General features: G+C 42.4%; 1 protein-coding gene across 3 annotated transcripts in view; it reads left to right on the top strand.

The window, feature by feature from the left end:
• LOC136857479 (tRNA dimethylallyltransferase) overlaps positions 1 to 26,427 on the top strand; it is a 1,029,479-nt gene that overhangs the window by 232,851 nt on the left and 770,201 nt on the right. The window contains exon 2 of one of the 3 annotated variants that reach the window (XM_067136154.2): positions 23,299 to 23,451. The exons of the other annotated variants lie outside the window; for them this stretch is intronic. Within the exon in view, the coding sequence (XP_066992255.2) occupies positions 23,440 to 23,451 (12 nt within the window). The 5' untranslated portion in view covers positions 23,299 to 23,439. The remainder of the gene's footprint in view (positions 1 to 23,298; positions 23,452 to 26,427) is intronic. 3 annotated transcript variants of the gene reach the window in all.

Here is a 26,427-nt window from a genome sequence, read left to right on the forward strand (position 1 = left end):
GTTAAATTTCGCGATATAGAATCCCGAGGTACGGTGAAGGGTGATGAAGCGTTATTAAGGTCAAGCATAGATAGGGCTATTTCTGTCTCTCATTGTACTGACGACGAGGTCGGGAGTGCTGCGGCCCTGATTGACGCGAATCTTTCTAATATTCTTTTGGTAATTGATTTTTTAGAAAGTGATGTGGCCTCACATCAGCTTCGAAGAGTTCAAGGTCGCTTGACCCACTATGTGCATCGGATTGGAGACCTTCTGTCCTTAGAGTTAGGCGAGGAAGTAAGAAGCCAGGTTAAGGGATTGGAGATTAAAGTCCTTAATCTTTTAGAGAAAATTGACCTATGGCTTTCTAATTTGGTAACTAAACCTAAGTCGGTTCCTTCCAGTTCTATTTTACGTGGAGAGGTGTTAAGTGAACCTATGGGGAATGTTGTTTACAGAACAGCAATTCCTATGGCTCTTTTTACCGTCTTGTGTGTCTGCCTTTTCCAGCATTCCTCACCCTCTGATTATTGTTAAAGGAGCTCTCCGATATTATTTCAATTCGGCTAGTGACGCGGTGTCCTTTCTTCGATTTTTCGTTGAATTTTAAGATCATGCGGCAGTCTTCGGGTGATTGCATGATCAGGTTTTACAGATTGCGGATGGGGTTCTGTCTCGAAAAATTGTCAGCGCTATTGCCGAACAAATGTCCCTTCAGCAGTTTCACGCATACCTATTGACCCGTTATATTCCAGCTAGGGCTCTCAATTCTTTTGTTCAGAAGTTTTATTTTAGAATGCAACGTACGAGGGAATCATTATCGTCCTTTATCTCAGATATTATATTTTATGGGAGGGTGTTTGCTCTGGATTATTCGGAGGAGCAGATGGTTGCTACGATTGTGGAGGAGATTTCACCCATCTATCGTTCTTGTTTGTGTTTCGTAGCTCACCCTCACTCCTTCGTCGAATTGGAGGCTAGGGTCGTCTCAGCCGAAGGGTTTCGCCATGCGGACTCTTTACGTATGGAGAGCGAGTCTCTGCCAGACCATGCTGCTAGTACCCCTGTGTTACGAAAGTCAGTTCCTTCTAAGAAATGTTGTGCCTGTGGGTCCACTGATCAATTACTAAACCGCTGTCCTTGGTCGTCGGGCGCGCGGCCACCTCGCGTGGCAACTGATGCGAACATTTCCGCTAGCCTTGGTAATGTTATTGTGCCGGCCCCGTGGTGTAGGGGTAGCGTGTCTGCCTCTTACCCGGAGGCCCCGGGTTCGATTCCCGGCCAGGTCAGGGATTTTACCTGGATCTGAGGGCTGGTTCGAGGTCAACTCAGCCTACTTGATTAAAATTGAGGAGCTATCTGACGGTGAGTAGCAGCCCCGGTCTAGAAAGGAAAGAATAACGGCCGAGAGGATTCGTCGTGCTGACCACACGGCACCTCGAAATCTGCAGGGCTTCGATCTGAGCAGCGGTCGCTTGGTAGGCCAAGGCCCTTCAAGGGCTGTAATGCCATGGGGTTTGGTTTGGTTTGGTAATGTTGTTTGTTTTCGCTGTGGGCTCGCTGGACATATGGCGAGACGTAGTACCGGACCAGAATTCCAGTTGACTAGGGCAGGGTTCCGGTGTGGATTCTTTCACCGACGGAACCCCCTTGGATAACCGGAGTAAATTTTTGCCGGTAAAGCAGCGCTCTATTACATATCCAGTGGAGTGTTCGCGGATTTCCGCTGATGTTAGAGGATGTGTCCCTTTCATCAAGGTCGAACTTGGGACCGAGCCCGTTTATGCGCTCTTGGACAATGGCAGTGTAGTCTCCCTGGTTAGTGAGGAGTGGTATGTTGTTCATAAAACTATTTGTAAGTTTTCCGGTTTTGAACCCAGTTCCATTACTTGTGTTTCCGCCAATTCTTCTAAAGTTGAGGTTATAGGTTTGTTTAAATGTAAAGTTCGTGTGTCCAATTTTACTTGGAGGTTTCCCTTTTGTATTGCAAAAAAAGTGTTTCCTGTTATTTTGGGGACGAATTTCTTTTCTTATTCTGGTTAATTTTGGACCTCCAGGACCGTTCCTGTTGGTTCAGGTTCTGTGATACGTTGAAGATTCCGTTAACTACCGTTAATTCTGCTTCGCTATTTTCTGTTACGCCCCCTCAGTGTAAGATGGCGTGTGATCGTAGCCATCTGCCTGAGGATCGGGCGCAGAGTGTTACGGATATGTATAATACCTTTTTGATGTATTCACAGAAAAGCTAGGCATGACTAACATCTTGGAATATAAAATTGAGGTCTCGGATTAGATTCCTGTCATGATTCCCCCTTATCGGCTCACCCCTCCTAAGATGAAGGCTTTGAAAGAGATAGTCGATAATATGCTTCGGGAGGGAATTATTCGGCCTTTTACCTCTGCCTATTCATCGCCTATTTTTCTCTTCCCTAAACCTCAGAGGGAGGGGGGAGTTAGGCCTGTTCTAGATTACAGGGCCCTGAATAAGAAGATTGTATTACAGTCGGTTCTTCTCCCGGATTTACACTCCTGCTTTTCGTAGTTTAGGAGGGCCAAGTATTTCACGGTATTAGACTTAAATCAAACCTATTATCAAATTCCTCTCGCGGAAAGATCGCGCCATTTGACTGCCTTTGCCACCGATTGGAATTTGTACGAATTTTGCCGCCTCCCTTCCGTGATTTCGAGGGGCGCCGCTGTGCTCACGAGACTCTTGGATAAGCTCTTTTCGGATATCAAGTTCAATTACCTTTACCACTATTTGGATGATGTGGTTGGTTATTCTGAGACATTTGAAGACCATCTCCTACACCTTCGTGACATCTTGACCCGTTTTCGCCACGCCGGCTTGACCGTCAAGCGTCTAAGCTTTCCTTCGCGAAACCGCAAATGTTGTTTCTAGGGCATATTGTGTCGGCTGAAGGCGTTTCTGTTGATTTGTACGCAGGCGATTCGTGAGTTTCGTCCCCCAAAGGATGTGAAGGGAGTTGCTCAATTTGTGGGCATGATTAATTTCTTTCGGAAGTTTATCCCGGATTTGGCTAAGCGTGCGGCTCCGCTTAATTTGTTGCCTCGTAAAGGGGTGAAATTTGAGTGGGACCCGTCCCAACAAGCGACTTTCGATGGCCTTAAGTTAGCTATTTCGAATGCCCCGGTCTTGGCGACGCCAGACTTCTCTAAAACATTTATCGTCCAAACCGATGCTTCTTCTGCGGTGGCTGCTGTGTTGTTGCAAGGGTCCGAGTTTTGCAGACGTCCGATTACTTATGCGTCTAGGACGCTTTCTCCCCTTGAGTCTAAGTACTCGATTTATGAGCTGAAAGGGTTGGCAGTATTAATGGCCCTTGAAAAATTACGTATGCACTTGGAGCATGTAAAATTCGAGTTCGAGACGGATAACCAGACATTGAGCTTGGTGTTGGGTAGGCCAAAGAAAGCTGGTCGATTAGCTCGGTGGGCGATTCGAATTTCGGCGTTCCAATTCGACGTCCGTCATATTCGGGGTGCCGACAATGTGTTGACGGACTCGCTCAGTCGTATGTTTGGTCATCCGGTAGTTCAAGATAACGACCTTTCCATTCCCCTTGTTGCTGGTTCGCCGACCCTTACAGGCGCGATTTTGTCTGATACTCCGCCAGAGGTGCCAACTATTACGGATTGTCCGTAATAATTACGGATTTCACCTCACGATTACGGAATTACGGTCAAAGGGGAAATTATTACGGAAAAGCAGACATCACGAAAAAATAATTTTGAACGGTAAAAATAAAAGGAAAAATGTTCAATCCTTTCGAGCCTTTCTCCTAAATCGTCCTCGTTTCAATGCTTGTGAGTTGGCAACGATACTTATTCGATCGTGACTTCCTTTGCTACCCACAAGCGCTGTAAAATTCATTGTGAATGAAGGAGCTCAGGCGCTGCCCTTCTCCACTATAAATCCTTCAGTAATGTCGTTTTTGCTGTGTTAAGTGTACCTGGAAAGAAGTAAGGCCTACATTAAGCACATCAGCACTGGAATCGCTTATGGTTCAGAGGACGAAAATACCATCACAGTGGGAAGGATGCTTAAAGAAAAACTACGCTGAAAAGCAGCTGCTGCGTGAGAAACAACCTATCACAGAACTGACAGGTTGTGTGCACATGTTATTGTGTAATATGGTATACTTTCGAATAGATTGCTAGAGGGAAGGACAAAGGGGGTGTCATTATCGACAAGGAAGGAGCATGCTTTGGACTTGACTCGAAATTCTTCTCGGGGGCGGAGGACGATTACTGATAATCCACTTCAAAGGTTGGCACCTCTGGCCCGCTTTTGTACAATGATGGCGCCAAATTTCGAAACGAAGATATAGTGTTAGGTTTTATCGTACAAGATTTGAAGAATGGGAACTCCCTCCTTATGTTCTGAGAAATGGGGTCCTCTGTTGTACCGCTCGGCACGACCAAAATATGGTGGTGGTACCTGCCGTATTGGTACCGATGATATTTAAATATTATCATGAATCTCCACTTGCGGGGTATCTGGGAGTGTTCAAAACGAGGGAGAAAATAAGGGAACATTTCATTTGGAAAGGTTTAGATCGTGAAGTACGTGAATTGGTTAAGGCTTGTAAGATCTGTAGAGTTAGTAAACCGGCGTTGAATACTAATGTAGGATATCTCTCCTCTACTCAAGCTACGCGTACAATGTACCGCATTTTCATCGATTTCGTGGGCTCCCTTCCTAAATCTAAGGGAGATGGGAACTGGTTCGTTTTAATTTATGTTGACGGGTTTACTCGTTTTACGTGGCTGTTGCCGACTAAACTCGCTACCGCTAACACCACGGTAAGATGCTTGAAATCAATTTTTTCCGTCTTTGGTCCCTGCCAGGTTTTAGTTTCGGATAACGCTAAGGCCTTTACTTCGAACCTATTCAGGAAGTTCTGTTTTAGCCTCTCCATATCACGTGTTACCACCTCGGCGTACTATCCCCAACTCTCGGACGCTGAGAGGGTCAACCGTTATCACGTTCCGCCCTCATCGTGTCTCACCATGAGGATGTTTTGAGGTGGGATACCTCGATTTCCTGGCTGGCTTTCGCATTTAATACGACTAATCACGAGGCCCATAAGATGACGCCTTTCTCTCTAATGTTCTATTTTGTCCCTAATTTTCCCTTATCCAACTTCTGGAGTATTAGTGAATTATTGCCTGAGAACATCGATCCTCCTAATATTAGGGCCACCTGGAAGCTTGCCTTGAATAATCTTAAGATCTACCGTTTGAAGAAAGAGGAGAGTTATAATCTGGGGCGTGGCCCCTCGAGCATCGCCGGCGGCGACAGTGTATTTGTGAAGAATTTCACCCGCTCTGGTAAATTAGCTCATCGGTTTCAGGGGCCCTGTACGGCGGTGGAGTTTCTTACTTCCCTAACTCTACTTCCCAGGGACCCCGTCGGCGAAAGAATTTTTAGGGTCCACCTTTCGCAGGTTAAACCTGCCTAGTTATTCCTCCTGCTTACTGTGGAACGAATTTGCCTTGCTTCTTTATTGTAGAGAAGGGTTTCTTGGGATTCCTTATGTGAACTGTGTTAACGTTTATGGGGCGTCAAGTTAAGTTTTTGTTTGAATTTGTTATGCTTCGGCTACCTCATCCTTTTCCTGTACCACCCTTCCCCTCCCCATTGGCTTTTTCGTATGGACGTTACCTCCACGTCTGCGCTCGGTAATATCGTGTGTGGTCACTTTCTGTCCGCCCTTACCTTTGAATTGGGATGTTGGTGAATCATACTGTTGGCTCTGCATTTATTTTCCAGTGGCCCGCAATTTTTCGCTTTTTTTTTTCTTTCTTTCTGAGATGGCCCCTCGGTTGAGCCTCTTGTCGGCTCCAACGTCTCCGGCAGCCGTTCCTTACGGCTAGTGATGGACACTTCCTTATGTATTGAGCCCCAGGGATATCATGGTCCCTGGATCGTTCTTCAGACGGAACTTTGGTTGGCTCTCAGGCTCCTTGAATCCTGATGGAATCTGCAACCGTGCTATTGTATTAAGCACAATTACTCCGCTCGGCGCTGCTGGGCATAGGACCATATTCTCCAGGTTGCTGACAACCTTTCTTCGTAACCTGGTATGAAATGGTATCCTGGGAGTAGTTCCCGCTTGGCGAGTCGTCGTGCTCGTCTCAAGAATGACCACTTTTATGTCTTTGTTTGGGACTTATTCCTGGACGAAAATTACTTTAACCCATACCAAAGTTTTCCATGGAACTTTACACCCTATTTGAAGGGTTTTTTGGGGGAGGGGGGAGAGAATAATTACGAGTTCTTAATACATATTACATATTGTAAGTAATACTTATGATAAAATAACTTTACAAACAAAGTTATGAATAACACAATAATACAAGAGAATAAAACAAATGACAGTAAAAATATTACGGAGGGTTCCACACTCATTGCAATTAACATTTCAAACTACATCATTTGATTAGTTTTTGTAAGAACAGAATTAATGATTAATGAGAGGGCTGGCACTGTTTCTTTCACAAGTTTTTAAATATTTGGCTTCAACTGTGACAGTGCACACCTCAGGTCACTTTCAACATCTAGCCATGGTCGGTATTTTGATTTCATGTAAGCCAGAGTGGAAAATTCAGATTCACATAGAAATGTTGACGGAAAATGCACAATAAAATAAACATGTTAAAACTATTTCCTGTAAATTTCTCATACATTCATATCAGCTGATTTATTATTTTCAATTTTTTGTCAGTTTATTACATTTCTTCTTCACGTAGAAAAAGTTTGTAAAAATTATAAAAATGCAATAATTTTTACTATAATTCATTATAAATGTACCGGGCGGTACACCTCTACTCTGTTTATTTAAAAGTTGCGCCAGTTGAAACTCCTCTTCTGGAGGAAGTCTGAACTTTATCTACACTATTAATCTACTAATTTCTCAGAAGATGTCACTACCTGGAAATTTTTGAGTTTGTGAACTGTGTCATTTTTGATGTGTTTTTGTTTCGCTTGAAGTAAGAAGTGTGAACTTTCTCTTCTAGAGGACACTACTGAAGATCAACAATAGTGCGACCTAGTGCGGAGTCAAAGAACTATTTTGTTGGAGAAATTTTTATTTCAAGAGTTTGTTCTTGGTTAAATTTCTTTCTGTCATTGTTTAAGTTGGCTGTATACCCCTCTTTTTCCCCTTATTTTGGATCTAGCCAATCCCGAATTTCTTTAATTAATTTTCCACCAATAATGTGTTTCTTCTTCCTCTATGTAGGGGTTTCTTTTCCCTAGCCAATAAAATTTTTGTGGGAGGGTGTTTTCTTTCCCCTAACGCCTAGAATCTTCCGTGAGAGGATATAAACTGCTGATTTTGGGGTCTCCGGGCCACTTCTGTTCCATCTTTCAGTGTATTAAGTACATAGCAGGAGGCGGGGAGCGCCTCTTTCCTCGGCGGCGGTCAACAATAAGGTAATGGCCGATTAATAAATTCTTTCTTTTCTTGCTCAGCAGTTTAACTTTCGGGGCGGGTTCTAAGCGTTCAACCATGTAACCTTTTCCTAAAATGTAAAAACAACCGGTATCTATTCTATTTTAAAACGACATATCGGGATAGAGAGTGCTTAACCCTCTCGAGCTCCCACTCATATCGTCTTAAGGTGAACTTATTTTCTCAACCAATTCTTCCGTAATGTAATGTAAATTGCTATTAAGTCACCTCTGTAGTATGGGATTAGCCCTTGTAATAACGGCCTAGGGCCAAAGTAGGTTTTAAAAAATCAGTGTATCAGGAGTGCGGTTAGCCTCCTCTCAAATTGTTATTTTAGAGGTCATGTAATCAACCTTCTTTTCATGTAATAGACCTCAGTAGGTTGGGTATTTTACCCCTGTGAATACGTCCTTAGAGGACAGCTTGAAGGTAGAGTTTGGTGTGGCCTTTGAGAGGCTTAAATTTTAAGAGCGGATCGCTCTTTTGAAAATGGAGTGTCATATGCCTCGTGGAGGCTTTTCTGTGTAATTCGGAGCCAGGGGCTCCTAGGGATGAATGGGGTTTTCTGCCCCTCTGTTAAAACTTGTGTTTGTGGTAAAACTGAGCTGATCGCTGAAGTCAGGGCGTGAAGCCCAAAACCTGTAAATATTGTAACTCCCCTTGTTTTGCTACATTGTACCTGCCATGTCTGTTATTGCTTTGTTTTTGAAAAGAAAATATAACCCTGTTAAATTTTAAATTAATTTTACATGCACTATAATTTCGTAGCTTGAAACCCATTCACACCCGCACCTTCTTTTACGCATAACTACCGCTAAAACACGGTAACAAGTGGTAGCAGAGCGTGGTTGAATGGGTCTCAATTTAGCCCCTTTTGACGGCTAAACATTGCTTTGATTCGAACTCTAACAATTGTCTCAGTTGCTGGAATTTTTTGAGTTTTTCAAAATTGTTCTGTCATCATGCCCGGCCCTCGCGATGTTCTCCTCCTTAACTATTTGCGCAAAGAGGAGTTGATATACGAGTTAACTATCAGAAATGTGCAATCTGGAGGCACGGTTGCAATCGACACCAACAACCTTAGAGAGTCCCTTGATTTGCCCATTTCCATCCCCAATTTGGGAGAGAAAGAAATTGATGATTCTCTTTCCACGATCGTCGAGAATATTACTGGGCTAGCATCTGTAGTCAGCTTTTTTGATGAAAACGATCCGTCTCCTAATCAAATTAAGCGTGTGCAAGGCAGGCTGTATCACTTTGCAAATAGAGTTAATGATCTGTTGTCTCTAAAGGTGAATGACGTTCAGAGGAAGGACGCTAATACGCTCCTTGAAACTATTTCTGAATTGTCTAATAAGGTTACTCAATTGCTAACCGGCGAAGTTCCTCCCAAAACTGATCAACCCGCCACAGTGAACGTAGGTAGTGATGAAGAGCCTCCTCAGGGAGAAGTCAATAGGATAACCGTTGCTGCTCAAACTATCTCTGCCCCATCGAACAACGAATCTGAACGCCGTGCGTCATTGGGTAACATCCGCTCTGAATTAACTTCTTTGCCGTTGAAACCTTTAACGACTATGTCACCTGGGTTCAGTAGCTTGCCTCATCCATTGGCAATGTTGCTTAGAGGTATCTCTAAGTTTTCCGTCAACACCACCAGTGATGTAATTTCATTTTTAAGATTTCTAGTGGAATTTCAGGATCATGCTCTTGTTTTTTCTCTTTCGCCATGTCAAATTTTGCAAATTATCTATCCGTATGCTATTGGTATTCTCTCTGATAAAATCGTAAGAGCCATTGCCGAGCAATCATCTATTGAGGATTTCCATGCCCATTTGCTAGCTAACTTCATCCCGGCTAGGGCCAGGTCCTCCCTGATTCAGAAGTACTATTACCGTGTACAGCGCTTGGATGAAAACTTGGCTGATTTCATACAAGATATCAAATTCTACACTAGGGTGTTTGCTCTGCACTTTCCTGAAGATCAGATTGTGCAGGCTATTGTAGAAGGTATTTCACCATCCTACAGGTCATATTTGTGTTTCGCGGCGTGTCCGCAAACCTTCTCTGAACTTGAAGCATTGGCCGTCTCAGCGGAAGGAGTTAGATACGCCGATTCTTTGCGTGTCGCGAAAGAACCCCCGCCTTCCTTTAGTAACACTCGGCCTCCACCTCGCCGACCAGTCAATCTCCGTAAATGTTATGCTTGCGGGTCGCCTGACCATCTGCGCAACAGGTGTCCACTGATCAAGCCAAGTGGGACTAGGAATGGAGCTGGTTCATCACAAGGCTGCTTTAAATGTGGGGCTTTCTCACATATCGCCAAGAATTGCCCAAACTCAAATAGCACCCCCTCCTGCTCTGGTGCAAATTCCACCCATGCCAATAATAAAAAGTGACTAGCGGCTTCGGCTGAGTCGACTAATTCTGCTTTCCAAGGCTCAGCCCCGGGCAAAAGGGTCGAGAATTTAGGGAATGAGCAATCTTCAAATTCTTTTTTTGAATGCCCCAGAGAGTGTCTTAGGATTGCGGCGGATACCCCCGCACCTGTTCCTTTTCTTAGGATTGAGTTGAATAACGAGCCTATAACAGCTCTCTTAGATTCAGGCAGCGTTTGTTCCATTATTTCGGCTGATTGGTATTCTAAATTGAAATCTGTTTGTAAACTTCCTGACTATGACTCATCTCCTGTTAAATATGTTTCGGCTAATTCATCTCCATTAGAAATTCTAGGTTCCTTACATGTCAAAATTCGTGTTTTTAAATTTACATGGAAAATCAAATTGTTTGTGGCCAAGCATTTGTCTTGCCCCATCATACTGGGAGCGGACTTCATGTCTCACACTGGTCTGGTGCTCGATCTTCAGAGTAAGTCGTGCACATTCAAATTTGCCTCTAATTGTAAAATCCCTCTATTAAAGTGTAATTCTGCATCATGTTCATCTATTTCGCCTACCCAGGATGAGATGTTGTTAGACCTTAGACATCTACCTGAGGAGCAGGCTGATAGTATTCGCAAATTGTGTCAGTCGTTTCCCGAGGTGTTCTCTGATACTCTTGGTGTTACTGACCTTATTGAATACAAAATTGAGGTCACGGATTCGATTCCTGTTCGCTTTCCACCGTATAGGCTATCTCCACCTAAAATGAAGGCTCTGAAAGAAATCATCGATCAGATGTTGAAGGACGGTATTATTAGGCCCTCTAAGTCAGCGTATTCTTCGCCTATTTTTCTAGTACCGAAACCTCAAGGAGGTTTCAGGCCTGTCATTGATTACAGGGCTCTCAATCGGAAGGTGGTGTTACAATCTGTGCCCCTTCCCGACCTTCATTCTTGTTTTTCATGGTTTCGTAAGGCCAAGTTCTTCACCATCTTGGACTTAAATCAGGCCTATAATCAAATTCCCCTTGCCGAAGAGTCTAAACACCTTACAGCGTTTGCCACGGACTGGAATTTATACGAATACAACCGCGTGCCTTTCGGGCTCCCCACGGGGGCAGCTGTGCTCACTAGGCTACTAGATAGGGTCTTTTCCGACATCAAATTTGAGTACTTATATCACTACTTAGATGATGTCGTCGTATTTTCAGAGACCTTTGAAGAACATCTAGATCATCTGCGAGAAGTTCTCGATCGCCTTCGTAAGGCTGGGTTAACTGTTAAGTTGTCCAAGGTTGCCTTTGCTAAGCCCTCTATGTCATTCCTAGGGCATATTGTGTCACCCGATGGAGTAGCAGTCGATCATTCTAGAACACAGGCCATCCGTGATTTTAAACCTCCCAAGGACATCAAAGGTATCGCCAGGTTCATTGGTATGGTGAATTTCTTCAGGAAGTTCATTCCTAACCTTGCTAATAGAGCGGCGCCCTTAAACCTTCTTCGTAGGAAAGGCATCAAATTCGAGTGGGGACCTTCTCAACAAGCCGCTTTTGAAGATCTGAAATTAGCTCTCTGTAATGCCCCTGTACTTGCTATGCCTGATTTCTCGAAGAAATTCATCGTCCAAACCGACGCATCGTCGTCAGCAGTAGCTGCAGTTCTTCTTCAAGAGACTGAACTAGGGAGGCGACCCATCGCCTATGCGTCTAGGACATTGTCAGCTCAAGAAGCAAAGTACTCCATATATGAGCTTGAAGGTTTGGCAGTCTTATTCGCCTTAGAAAACTTCCGTCTCTATCTGGAACACGTCAAATTCGATCTGGAGACAGATAATCAAGCCTTAAGCTGGGTCTTAGGTAGGCCGCGTCGTACAGGTCGTATAGCCCGTTGGGCCATCCGTATTTCTGCCTTCCAATTCGATGTACGGCATATCAGAGGTACTGAAAATGTTGTTGCCGATGGACTCAGCCGTATGTTTCATAACGACGTAGAGACCCACGAACCGGTCGACAGTTCATCACCTTCCGAGTCCATACTATCTGGTGTTAATGCCATCTTAACAGATGCTCCCATGCTTTTTAGGGATATTGAGAAATACCAACGTGAAGATCCGACGCTGGCTCCGATAATGGAAACCCTTTCTTCTGGGGAACATGCTGTCCCTTATGTTCTGAGGAATGGTGTTCTATGTTGCCCTTCGAGGCATGATAAGTTGATGAAAGTAGTTGTTCCAGCGGTTCTTGTACCTATGATCTTCAAATACTATCATGAGACCCCATTGGGGGGGCACCTGGGTATCTTTAAAACTCGTGAAAAGATTCGTGAAATGTTCATCTGGAAAGGTATGGACGGTGAAATTCGGGAACTTGTAAAAGCTTGTAAATCTTGTTTGATCAGTAAACCCACCATGTCCACTAAAGTAGGCCTTTTGTCTTCTCATCAAGCGTCGCGCCCCATGGAACGCCTGTATATTGATTATGTAGGACCCTTCCCCCAGTCGAAGGGAAATGCCAACAAATTCATCTTTGTATGTGTAGATGGTTTTACCAGATTTTCTTGGTTATTTCCGACTAAGCTGGCTACCGCTCAGTCCACCATTACTTGCCTAAATTCTATTTTCGCTTCTTTTGGTCCGTGCCAATACATTGTATCTGATAATGCTAAGGCTTTTACATCTAATTTATTTCGTAAATTCTGTTTTGACTTGTCCATCTCTCATGTAACTACTTCCGCTTATTACCCTCAACCATCTCTGGCTGAACGGGTTAACCGTAATCTCAGGTCCGCACTTATTGCCTATCATCATGAAGATCATTCTAGGTGGGACACGTCCCTGCATTGGTTAGCTTTTGCTTTGAATTCGGCGGTCCATGAATCACACAAATTTACTCCAGCTTCTTTAATGTTCAAGTTTGTTCCCAACTCGCCGCTCTCTAACCTCTGGTCTCTGAATGACATTCTACCCGAGATAATAGATCCGGACAACATTAAAGATCTTTGGAAGAAGGCTAAAGCCAATCTTAAAGTGTCTCATGAAAAGGTTAGGGAAAGGTATGATCGTGGACGGAGACCCACCCCTTTGAAGGTAGGCGACCAGGTTATGGTCAAAAATTTTGTTCCCGCGGGCAAGCTTGCCCCCAGATTTCATGGGCCTTGTATCATTCTCGATTTTCTTACGCCGGTTACCTTATTGCTAAGTAATCCAGCCACCGAGAGGATATTTAGAGTTCACCTGTCCCAGGTGAAACCGGTGTAATTTCTGCGTTAACTTGCTTCATATTATTTTGAAAGGATATGAAGGTTATATTTTTTTTTTGAGTTTCACTTTTAAGGCATTCTGCCCCTTCTGTAATATTTTGGTTTTAGATGTAAGCCTTGTGTAAAACCTGCCCCGACCCGTTAAACTGCCATCCTGTTCTTGCCACGGCCATTACCACGCTCCCGTCTCCTGCTCCACCTTACACTGTGGCTTCATAATAGTAAATGCCATGGATATCTACACGCCGCTGGCCCCTCAACCTCTCCACAAGCCTGTACCCTCAAAGAAGATGATAGTCCAACACAATTCTGCCGCCTAGCTTTAATATTCCAGCGCCCCCGCAGCCGCGCAGCGCTGTGCAGCGACTGGGGAGGGGGATGGGCCCCCTCCTCTCCAGCGAGGACGACATGTGCACGGCGAGCCGGAGCTCTCCTCCCGGCCAAGGCTGATGTGCGGCGCACGACCTGCTACATGCCCGCAGCCTGTATCTGTTCACCGCGGGCGCGGCGTACTTCAACACCTCTGCTCCCCTCATAGTGCGGGCGAGCGGTATCTCAGGGTACTTGAGGGGTCCGAGCGGCCTCCGTTGGACGCAAGCTGCAACGGCCGGTCTGGCCATCCGACTCAATCTACATCAACTACATGGACAGTCACCATAAGTAATGATTACACTTGGGAGTTCAACACCATATTTGGTGGACATTGCCAAATTTTTCATCACCTTCAAGTATTAAAAGTTTATCTTCAGAAATTCAACTTCTAAAAACAGAAAGACTTTACTTCACCTGCAACAACAAATTGTGAAACTGAATCACACAACATTCTGAAAATCTTGTAATCTATTTTCATATTCACTTTATAACTTGGAACTTGTTTCAAACTGATTTCATGTGTCACCCCTGGAGGAACTTTTGGGGGGGGAGGTCTGTACCGGGCGGTACACCTCTACTCTGTTTATTTAAAAGTTGCGCCAGTTGAAACTCCTCTTCTGGAGGAAGTCTGAACTTTATCTACACTATTAATCTACTAATTTCTCAGAAGATGTCACTACCTGGAAATTTTTGAGTTTGTGAACTGTGTCATTTTTGATGTGTTTTTGTTTCGCTTGAAGTAAGAAGTGTGAACTTTCTCTTCTAGAGGACACTACTGAAGATCAACAATAGTGCGACCTAGTGCGGAGTCAAAGAACTATTTTGTTGGAGAAATTTTTATTTCAAGAGTTTGTTCTTGGTTAAATTTCTTTCTGTCATTGTTTAAGTTGGCTGTATACCCCTCTTTTTCCCCTTATTTTGGATCTAGCCAATCCCGAATTTCTTTAATTAATTTTCCACCAATAATGTGTTTCTTCTTCCTCTATGTAGGGGTTTCTTTTCCCTAGCCAATAAAATTTTTGTGGGAGGGTGTTTTCTTTCCCCTAACGCCTAGAATCTTCCGTGAGAGGATATAAACTGCTGATTTTGGGGTCTCCGGGCCACTTCTGTTCCATCTTTCAGTGTATTAAGTACATAGCAGGAGGCGGGGAGCGCCTCTTTCCTCGGCGGCGGTCAACAATAAGGTAATGGCCGATTAATAAATTCTTTCTTTTCTTGCTCAGCAGTTTAACTTTCGGGGCGGGTTCTAAGCGTTCAACCATGTAACCTTTTCCTAAAATGTAAAAACAACCGGTATCTATTCTATTTTAAAACGACATATCGGGATAGAGAGTGCTTAACCCTCTCGAGCTCCCACTCATATCGTCTTAAGGTGAACTTATTTCCTCAACCAATTCTTCCGTAATGTAATGTAAATTGCTATTAAGTCACCTCTGTAGTATGGGATTAGCCCTTGTAATAACGGCCTAGGGCCAAAGTAGGTTTTAAAAAATCAAAGTGTATCAGGAGTGCGGTTAGCCTCCTCTCAAATTGTTATTTTAGAGGTCATGTAATCAACCTTCTTTTCATGTAATAGACCTCAGTAGGTTGGGTATTTTACCCCTGTGAATACGTCCTTAGAGGACAGCTTGAAGGTAGAGTTTGGTGTGGCCTTTGAGAGGCTTAAATTTTAAGAGCGGATCGCTCTTTCGAAAATGGAGTGTCATATGCCTCGTGGAGGCTTTTCTGTGTAATTCGGAGCCAGGGGCTCCTAGGGATGAATGGGGTTTTCTGCCCCTCTGTTAAAACTTGTGTTTGTGGTAAAACTGAGCTGATCGCTGAAGTCAGGGCGTGAAGCCCAAAACCTGTAAATATTGTAACTCCCCTTGTTTTGCTACATTGTACCTGCCATGTCTGTTATTGCTTTGTTTTTGAAAAGAAAATATAACCCTGTTAAATTTTAAATTAATTTTACATGCACTATAATTTCGTAGCTTGAAACCCATTCACACCCGCACCTTCTTTTACGCATAACTACCGCTAAAACACGGTAACAATAAAAATTCTTGTATTTTTATAATTCACACATTTCATTACACTATTCACAAACATAAATTCTTTACCCCAACGTTACTATAAAATATAATAATTTTACTACAAACTCTTTTAGCGGTAACGAAGACTAATTTTTCTTTTTCACAAATTTTTGCTGTCTAGCAAAATTCGTGTGTGTTTTTCATTGCTCACCTTGAAATTCTCCAATCCTCCCCCAGGCTGAGAACCGGTGCTCTATAGGATTTACTTCTGGTGTGTTTTCAGTGTTACCATCAGGCCCTCATGACGTACTCCGCACAACAATGTCCAACATTTTAAATGGCTAGAATTTCACTGTCCCACAAATCTCTCTCTCCAATAAAACTGTCAGTCAGCACGCGTCTGTGTTCGGTTCTAACAAGAGACGCGTTGTTGCCCAGACTCTCAGTGCTACGAGTGAGGGGCACATAGAAATAATTCAAGAATTACAGAAATCAGTCTGATTTTCATGCGAGTTTACATCTCTAGTTTTATGGTTCGTTTACATTGGACGCACGCTTGCACGAGTAGCTGGTGATGCGAGCGTGCATGTATGTGGTATTCAACACGGTCGCGATTAGGCTTCCAAAATGGATTCGTCAGACGACGGGAGTTCTGTAACGGAAACTTTTTAGCTACGGATTCAGTTGTAATAAGAGAAAAATGAGTGAATGGATATTTTACTGAAAAACAAGAAGGTGGAGAAGACACAGGTATTTTTCCTGATCTCTTCAAACAACCGGAAAAGTTCTTTGGGTACCGGTATTTCCGAATGATGCCTTTGACTTTTTATTACATCCTGGAAAAAACGCTATTAATCTTCAGACAATCAAACTTTAGGATTAGTGTGTCTTCAGAAGTGACGCTCGTCGTAACATTGTGGTAAATTTAAAGTTTTACTAAAATGACCTACAACCTTCAAGTAAGCTCTTCTCTTAAGTCACTACATGAAGTAATTTTAACTTTCAGGTATATACCGTACTGCACGTGTATTAAAGCAGTATTATACAGTATATCTCCTTTGAGTAATTCAGTCTGACTGGTTTTAGTCTTCTCTAACTGGGCCGATCCTGTGCAGTACGTTTTGCGTTTGCATAGCTCCTGCATTCTGAGTTCACAAGAAATGTCATCATGAATGTCTTTCTTCGTCTTCCACGAGACCGTTTCCCTGGCGTTTTAGCTTCCAAAATTTCCACCAACACATTCCTATGTCTAAGTCTGTGCACCATCCAAGAAAGTTCTGTCTTCCTAGTCTGGCTCAACAGCTGTCTCTTTTCTTGGGCAATGTTCAATACCTCAGAGTTGGTCTTCTTCTCCACCCAACTTAACCGCTACAGCCGACGCCAACACCACGTCTCAGAGGTTTCTAGCCCCTTAATATCACTCTTGGTTATCGTATGCCAAATCAATACGTGATCAAATGTTCAAGTATTATAATGAATTTATTTACTAGAGTTTCCTAACACTGTTCGGTCGTAACTAACACTGTCATTTACTTTTCCCACGTGAATAAAGTATTCATAAAGCCAATAAATCTCCTTGTGGATCGCGACCACTTCAATTACTTTCTTTCTCCCTCATCTCTCTTAAAACTTTCAACGGAGGCTTCATAGTTACATGAATAGTGGCAGAGCTGGCATGATGATGCCTAAAGAAATGGTAGTGAAAGTGTTAAAATTAACTTCAAAGTGTGTGAAGTAAAAGCGCTGGCGCAGAGTGACACTGCTGAGATGAATGGGGAATATTTCCCACTATATGCCCACGGTGACAGTCGTCGGATTCATAATTCCGATAACTAATACTATTTTGATCGGTTTGCAGGACCAGCGTAAGACTGCAGTATTAATTAAAAACATCTTCGGTACTGGGCACAGTTGACTGATAATGAGTAACTAGCGTAATTAAGTTAAAAGAACCAGTAAGAAAATAAACTGAAGTACTGCAAACAAACTGTATAATAAATTATAACTTTCATACTAGAACTAGTAGCAAAAGCCAATGGTGAGTCATATTTAGCTATTTTTAAAGAACACATTCGGGCGACTTTTAGGTTGTAATCATCCGAAACAGTTGCACTAGGGTACAGTAAAGAAAATTGGCATCATCACACTGTTTTCTTGCTTGACAGTGCATTGCAGCATTCGAAATGAGGCAATTTAGAACACACACATGCATTTTCTTTCGATGGAACTCCTTGTAGTTACTGGGAGAGGACACTGCATCTCCTAATGCCTGACTTGACTGGAACCGCGAACTTGTCTTCTCGTAAGTAAATCACACACAAATTTTTCCATGTAAAATAGAACAAGTTGAAAGAAAATTGTGTGAAGGAGTGGTTCAGGGAACATGTTGCACAAGGACTAAATGGAAAGGCTGAAGGAAACACAGAAGAAGAATGGACAGTCATAAAGGATGAGGTTAGTAGGGCTGCTGAAGAGATGTTCGGAAGAAAGGAAATATCAACTAAGAATCAATGGATAACTCAAAATATACAAGACCTGATCTATGAACGACGAAAATACAAGAATGCAAAAAGTGAAGACGGCAGAAGGGTAGGAGATAGGGATCTGCGCTCAGATGGCCTTCACTTAAACCGCAGTGGTACGTATAAGTTAGGAAATTTGTTTGGAAGGGTAATAGGGAGGTACATTCAGGGAAACGGGGTTGTCTAGGGAGCGGTGATAAGGGTACAGAGATCTGGAAGTCAAGTAGGGATGACATAAACATGTTAGTGTTGAACTGTAGAAGTATTGTAAACAAAGAAATAGAATTAAGTAATTTAATAGATATATATTTACCAGATATTGTAGTAGGAGTTGAATTATGGCTGAGAAATGATATAATGGATGCAGAAATTTTCTCACGCAACTGGAGAGTGTATCGTAGAGATAGGATAGTAATTGTGGGAGGGGGAGTATTCATTCTGGTGAAAGAAGAATTTGTAAGCTACGAAAAAGATGAGAAACTTGAATTTCTAGGTGTAAGGCTCATTTCTAAAGATAATAGGTAACTTGATGTCTTTGGAGTGTACAGACCGCGAAAGGGTAGCGCTGACACGGATTCAGAATTATTTGATAAGATAATCAGCTATGTGGAAAACGACATGGAAAGGAATGTGATTATAGCGGGGGATCTGAATTTACCAAATGTCAATTGGGAAGGAAATGCGAACGACAGGAAGCATGACCAACAAATGACAAATAAGCTAATATGGGAAGGACCCTGGATGTGGTGCTGGTAAAACCAGATGAGCTATATAGAGAAACCGAAGTAATAGATGGCATTAGTGATCATGAAGCTGTTTTTGTCGTAGTTAAAAAATGTGTTATAAAGGACGGTCTTAAAAGTAGGACTATTAGGCAGTACCATATGGCCGATAAAGCAGGCATCAGGCAGTTTTTAAAAAGTAACTATGATCGGTGAAAAACTGTAAATAATAACGTAAACAGACTCTGGGATGGGTTTAAAGAAATTGAGGAATGTGAAAACAGGTTTGTACCTTTAAAGGTGGTAAGGAATGGTAAAGACCCACCTTATTGTAATAGAGAAATAAAGAGACTTAGAAGGAGGTGCAGATTGGAAAGAAATAGTTAGAAATGGCTGTGGAAATAAGGAGAAATTGAAGGAACTTACTAGGAAATTGAATCTAGCAAAGAAGGCAGCTAAGGATAACATGATGGCAAGCATAATTGGCAGTCATACATATTTTAGTGATAAATGGAAGGGTATGTATAGGTATTTTAAGACAGAAACTGGTTCCAAAAAGGACATTCCAGGAATAATTAATGAACAAGGGGAGTGTGTATGTGGGGATCTTCAAAGGGCAGAAGTATTAAGTCGGCAGTATATAAAGATTGTTTGTTACAAGGATATTGTCCAGATAGAGGAGGAGACTAATACTAAAGAAGTATTAAAATTTACTTATGACAACAATGACACAATAAGATACAAAAGTTGAAAACTAGAAAGGTGACTGGAATTGATAAGGTTTCTGGGGATATACTAAAGACAATGGGTTGGGATATAGTACCTTATCTGAAGTACTTATTTGATTATTGTTTGCTTGAAGGAGCTATACCAAATGAATGGCGAGTTGCTATAGTAGCCCGTGTGTGTAAAGGAAAGGGTGAAAAACATAAAGCTGAAAATTACAGGCCAGTAAGTTTGACATGTGTTGCATGTAAGCTTTGGGAAGGCATTCTTTCTGATTATGTTAGACATGTTTGCGAAATTAATAACTGGTTCGATAGAAGGCAGTTCAGTTTTAGGAAAGGTTATTCCACTGAAGTTCAACTTGTAGGATTCCAGCAAGATATAGCAGATATCGTGGATTCAGGCGGTCAAATGGACTGTATCGCGATTGACCTGTCTAAAGCATTTCATAGGGTGATCATGGGAGACTACTGGCAAAAATGAGTGCAATTGGACTAGACAAAAGAGTGACTGAATGGGTTGCTATATTTCTAGAAAATAGATCTCAGAGAATTAGAATAGGCGAAACTTTATCTGGCCCTGTAATAATTAAGAGGGGGGAATTCCTCAGGGCAGTATTATTGGACCTTTATGTTTTCTTATATGTATAAATGATATGAGTAAGGAAGTGGAATCGGAGGTAAGGCTTTTTGCAGATGATGTTATTCTGTATAGAGTAATAAATAAGTCACAAGATTGTGAGCAAATGCAACGTGACCTTGATAATGTTGTGAGATGGACAGCAGGCAATGGTATGTCGATAAACGGGGTTAAAAGTCAGTTTGTGAGTTTCACAAATAGGAAAAGTTCTGTTTTAATTACTGCGTTGATGGGGTGAACGTTCCTTTTGGGGATCATTGTAAGTATCAAGGTGTTAATATAAGGAAAGATCTTCATTGGGGTAATCACATAAATGGGATTGTAAATAAAGGGTACAGATCTCTGCACATGGTTATGAGGATGTTTAGGTGTTGTAGTAAGGATGTAAAGGAGAGGGCATATAAGTCTCTGGTAAGACCCCAACTAGAGTATGGTTCCAATGTATGGGACCCTTACCAGGATTACCTGATTCAAGAACTGGAAAAAAATCCAAAGAAAAACAGCTCGATTTGTTCTGGGTAATTTCCGACAAAAGAGTAGCGTTACAGAAATGTAGCAAAGTTTGGGCTGGGAAGAATTGAAAGAAGACGAGCTGCTCGACTAATTGGTATGTTCCGAGCTGTCAGCGGAGAGATGGCATGTAATGACATTAGTAGACGAATAAGTTTGAGTGGCGTCTATAAAAGTAGGAAAGATCACAATATGAAGGTAAAGTTGGAATTCAAGAGGACAAATTGGGCCAAATATTCATGTATAGGAAGGGGAGTTAGGGATTGGAATAACTTACCAAGGGGGATGTTCAACAAATTTCCAATTTCTTTGAAGTCATTTAAGAAAAGGCTAGGAAAACATCTGCCACCGGGGCGACTGCCCTAAATGCAGATCAGTTTTGATTGATTGAATACAGACGAATAAAGAATGAAGCGGATGGGAAGTGCAGGGCACCTAAGGAAGAATGGCTGAAGGAGAAGTTGAGAATGGTATGGTCCTAGGCACGGTAGATGCTGCATCCAGGAACATCAAGGGAACCGTTGGAGAGTGGAAATTTACGGGTACGAGTATTAAAAGCTCAGGGGGAAAACCACTTCTAGGGAAAGAAGACAAGGCAGAATGATGGCAGGACCATATCCAACAGTTGTATCAAGGTACGGACGTAGATGATATAGTTCTGGAACAAGAAGAGGCTGTTGATGCTGTTGAAATGGGTGACCCAATTTTGAGGTCAGAATTCGACAGAGCTTTGAGAGACTTAAATAGGAACAAAGCACCTGGAATTGATGACATTCCCTCTGAATTACTGACTGCCTTAGGAGAAACCAGCATGGCGAGGTTATTCCATTTAGTGTGCAAGATGTACGAGACAGAAGTAGTGCCATCCGATTTTTGGACAGAATATTGTTGTTATACCTATTCCCAAGAAAGCCGGTGCTGACAAGTGTGAAGACTACCACACCGTTAGTTTAGTATCTCACGTCTGCAAAATCGTAACACGTGTTATTTACAGAAGAATGGAATGGAAGCTGAAACTGAGTTGGAAGATCAATGTGGCTTCAGAAGAAATGTAGGAACACGTGAAGCAATCCTGACTTTACGTCTGATCTTAGAGGATCGAATTAAGAAGGGCAAGCCCACGTACATGGCGTTCATAGATCTAGGAAAGGCATTCGATAATGTTCATTGAACCAAGCTATTTGAGATTCTGAAGGTGATCGGGATCAGGTACCGAGCGAGAAGAATTTACTACAATCTATATAAAAAGCAGTCTGCAGTAATAAGAATCGAGGCCTTTAATAACGAAGCAGTAATCCAGAAAGGGGCGAGGCAAGGCTGCAGTTTGCTCCCCCCCCCCCTAATCCTTTTCAATGTTTATATTGAACAGGCAGTAAAGGAAATCAAAGAAGGAAATCACAATTCAAGGAGAGGAAATCAGAACCCTCAGATTTGCCGATGATGCTATTTTATCTGAGACAGAAGAAGATCTGGAGAAGTTGCTGAATGGTATGGGCGGAGCCTTGGATGGGGAGTACAGGATGAAAATAAATAAGTCCAAAACAAACGTAATGGAGTGCAGTCGTATTAAGTCACGTGATGCAGGAAATATTAGATTAGGAAAGGAAGTCTTAAGGAAATGGATGAATACTGTTGCTTGGGTAGTAAAAAATTAACGATGGCAGAAATAAGGAGGACACAAAACGCAGGCTAGCACAAGCAAGGAAGAGCTTTCTTAAGAAAAGAAATTTCCTCACTTCGAACATGAATATAGGAATTAGAAATATGTTTTTCAAGACTTTTGTCCGGAGCGTGGCATTGTATCGAAGTGAAACATGGACGACAACTAGCTCGCAAAGAAAGAGAATAAAAGCTTTTGAAACGTGGTGTTACAGAAGAATGCTGAAGGTGAGATGGATAGATCGAATTACGAATGAAGAGAAACTGAATCGAATTGGTGAGGGGAGATCGTTGTGGCTAAATTTTACGAGAAGAAGAGATAGAATGACAGGACACATCTTAGGACGCCCAGGACTTGTGCAGTCAGTTTTTGAAGGCAGTGTATGGGGTAAGAACGGTAGGGGTAGACCATAGTATGAATATGACAAGCAGATTAGAGCAGATGTAGGATGCAGCAGTTGTGTTGAAATTAAAAAGTTAGCACAGGATAGGTTGGCACGGAAAGCTGCATTAAATAGTCTATGTACTGATGACTGAAACAACACAAAATATGACCGCTCGCGCTCGGCCCACAACTTCAATTCACGATCTGGTGAATAAGTTTGAGTTCACACACATGTGTTAACACAAGGAAAATTAGACGAAATTTGCGCAAAACTTCAACGTTTGCCACGAAAATCACTACCGAAATTAGTTGGGGTCTCAGTGACGTCTGCACATACAGCAACAAACGCACACGTGTTCCAGCTGATTCCGCAGCACGTGTAGCTCTTTAGCAGCGAAAGGACGAGTATTTCTTATGCAGCTACAAGCGGTCGCCTTCTAGTGCACACAGGGCTAGGGTTTTGATGACAACAGACATTGCTACCTGATCATAATTCCCACATTGTAGAAATGCTCATTTATTGGGTCATATTCTAACATTATACATTATTTGGTCATTTTATGGAATTTGTTAGACTATTTTATAATTTCTGAGTCATTTTCTTACATGTTTGAGGATTTTGAAGCATTGTATATTATCGCAACTTTCAGCGAGGATGAATGCGGACACTTTAGAATCTTCACAATTTGGGGCTAAAGAAATCTTCTTCACCCCTTACTTCCCATCGCATCTCAAGCTAGAAGAATGTGCTGGCTGACAACCGTCGTACTTTTTCCCGGGAGAATCTGCAAATGCGGAATGAGGTAAGACTGTAGGTCACATTTTAAGTGCGCATTGTTCACGTATGCTCTAATACAATAATGCATTCGATTAACTTTCGACAATTTTCTTTTTTCCTTCAGGTGTCCCCAACAAAAAATAAATTCTTGAGAGAAAAACTGAATTCATAGTTTTAACGATGGGATGAAAGGTTAACCGGTATTTTTTGTGCATCTTCATCAAAGTAGGAAAATAGATTAGATACCCATCAAATTTATGTTAGCATAGAATGACGCAGTCAGTTTGCATTTGATTGTGCGTTAAAATTGTCAACAGTAAATTGATTGCAAAATTTCATTTAAAATGTACGTTATTTTTTTATAGTTTTCGGATCATTTTATTGGATTTTTGCCGCCATTATATATTTTTAAACATGTATAGGTCATCAAACTCCTGGTCCCCTATAACACGGCAGTTGCTCGATATCTCGCACACTTTCCTGTTTTATGTCTACCACAAGAACACAACTATTACTGCACATCAACAGTGTTTAAAATCCGAACATAGATAAAGAAGAGACACACTGCAGTTACCGTGGACGTAATAACGCTTTTTTTTGTTGACAATAAATAAGGAACCTCGTTCGAGGGTGTGTCTGCCAATCTCCGTACTGTTCCAACTGACGAAAAGCAGAATGATATTGACCTAAAGGTTGGCTGCCAATCTCTCCACTGCTTGCTAATCAGTTGAAGCCACTCGCCCCCGAGAAGCCAACCACCTGAACGCGCGTGGGCGGTGGTCCCGCTGCCTTGAACTTGCCTGGTCAATGGACACAACGGCATGACGTGACTTGTTTTGGAGAACCAGTTCTAGAAAAATAAAAGCCGAACAACCAACATACTTTAAATCGAAGTTCATATTTAAAATCCACTACAAGCTTGATAAACGATAGACATCTCTGTTGTTCTGAAGATTAGAGGACGCCGTTTTCATATCAGACAGTTACATTTTTCAAGTGAAACTGAAGCGCCTGTTCGCACGGTGTGAGTGGGAGCGGTAGACTGGCGACCACAGAGCTGCTTAATCACTTTCCTATTCGAGCTCCGTTTCTCACTCCGTGTATATTAGTACGCGAGCTCTCCGTGCCCTTCACGTGTAATTTGTCGATACCCCTTCTTCCTCGTCCGGTTAGTTAAGTGTTAAGACAGGATGACTGTCAAGCTGTTACTCCCAAATCACCACCACTATTAGTGTTAAGAGAGGATCACTGTCAAGCTGTTACGCCCTAATCACCACCACTATTAGTTTTTTTTGCTAGTTGTTTTACGTCGCACCGACACAGATGTCTTACGGCGACGATGGGACAGGAAAGGTCTAGGAGTAGCAAGGAAGCGGCCGTAGCCTTAATTAAGGTACAGCCCCATCATTTGCCTGGTGTGAAAATGGGAAACCACGGAAAACCATTTTCAGGGCTGCCGACAGTGGGGTTCGAACCTACTATCTCCCGAATACTGGCCGCACTTAAGCGACTGCAGCTATCGAGCTCGGTGCCACTATTAGTGTTAAGAGAGGATGACTGTCAACCTGTTACTCCCCAATCACTGCCACCATTAGTGTTAAGAGAATGGTTGTCAAGCTGTTACTCCCCAATTTACAGTTTAAGACTATGGAATTTTACATTAGCCGAAAGAAAGTTTTCATTTTAGAAAGCCTGTGGTTACATAGTTAGATTAGCACCTTCCCCTCGGATAAGTTTGCGGAGGTAGCTACGGAGATAGAAAACTAGTGGCCATTACCTGGCCTATTGTTCTGCCTGCCGAAGAATGAGGCGCCCCGCCTCCTGTCTTAACACACACACTCAGTAATTCGACGTTCAGTAAGACAAGGTAGCTTGAAAAAGCCGCAACTTATATATCCGAGGGGAGGTTTCTAGAAGGTTCTGGACTGAGTCCGGACACACCCTCTCATTTTTATTAGCCGAATAAAAAGCTACAAGAAGCCTGTGATAGGCTGAAAGATAAATACAAAAATTTCTAATTGGCCAGATTCAAAAGCTGGCGGGACGAGGAGGAAGTGTTGCAAACCTTGAAATATCAAAATAAATAATTTGATTTATCAATGAAAACCTATAAACACAAAACTTCTTGCACCACAATGCATGACCTCAGTTTTTTAAGGACATCTATGGCGAAAAGTTCAGACTACTTGCTGTACACCAAAACAAATAAATCCAGTCAGTTTAGGAAACTTTAAAATAAGACATTACTCTGTTATTTATGAGTGACAACTTCTGGTTAATGTCCCAACTTCATGCAGTAGCTGTTTCACGTTTTGTTTGATATAGTTCCTTAACGCGCTTCTTTTAAATGTGCGGGGTTGAGGTGTACCTGCCGGTACAATAATAATAATAATAATAATAATAATAATAATAATAATAATAATAATAATAATAATAATAATAAGCGATCAAATAAACTTACTGTATGCACATGGTGCCTAGAGGTGGCGGTGGCGAAGTTTGACCTGAAGAAGAGATCAGTACATCCCGGGAGAACATACTGCCTTGTTTTACATCCTGTCCCCGAGTCAGGCCGGGAATGAAAGCCGAGACCCTCTGAACCTAGGAGCCGGGCAGAGAGCCACACCTATGAGAAGAAACTGTAATGGCGATTTGGGATCTGTTTTGTTGTATCCTAATAAGTCTGGGCTCCACAATCATGAGAAAACTTCACATTCCATCAGCTGACCGGTTTTGAACCAAGGGCTAGTAGACATGCGTGCCTTGTTTATGGCCTTGTGTAGTACGGTCAAGGTACTGGCCAATGAGAGGCGCGGGCACTGAGCTGTAGCAACCAATGGAATGCCCGGGTAACGCCCTCCCATTTTAATAACAGAATAAAAAAAAAACACATACTCGATGAAAATAAACAAGGCCAGCGCGTGAAGGACCCCAGACTGTCCGACTATCAGCTGTAGAGGGCGATGACCTCACAGGGGTGGAGACCGGGGCAGTTTGCAGT

Source organism: Anabrus simplex, chromosome 1, assembly GCF_040414725.1.
Source record: "Anabrus simplex isolate iqAnaSimp1 chromosome 1, ASM4041472v1, whole genome shotgun sequence".
Classification (NCBI taxonomy): domain Eukaryota; kingdom Metazoa; phylum Arthropoda; class Insecta; order Orthoptera; family Tettigoniidae; genus Anabrus; species Anabrus simplex.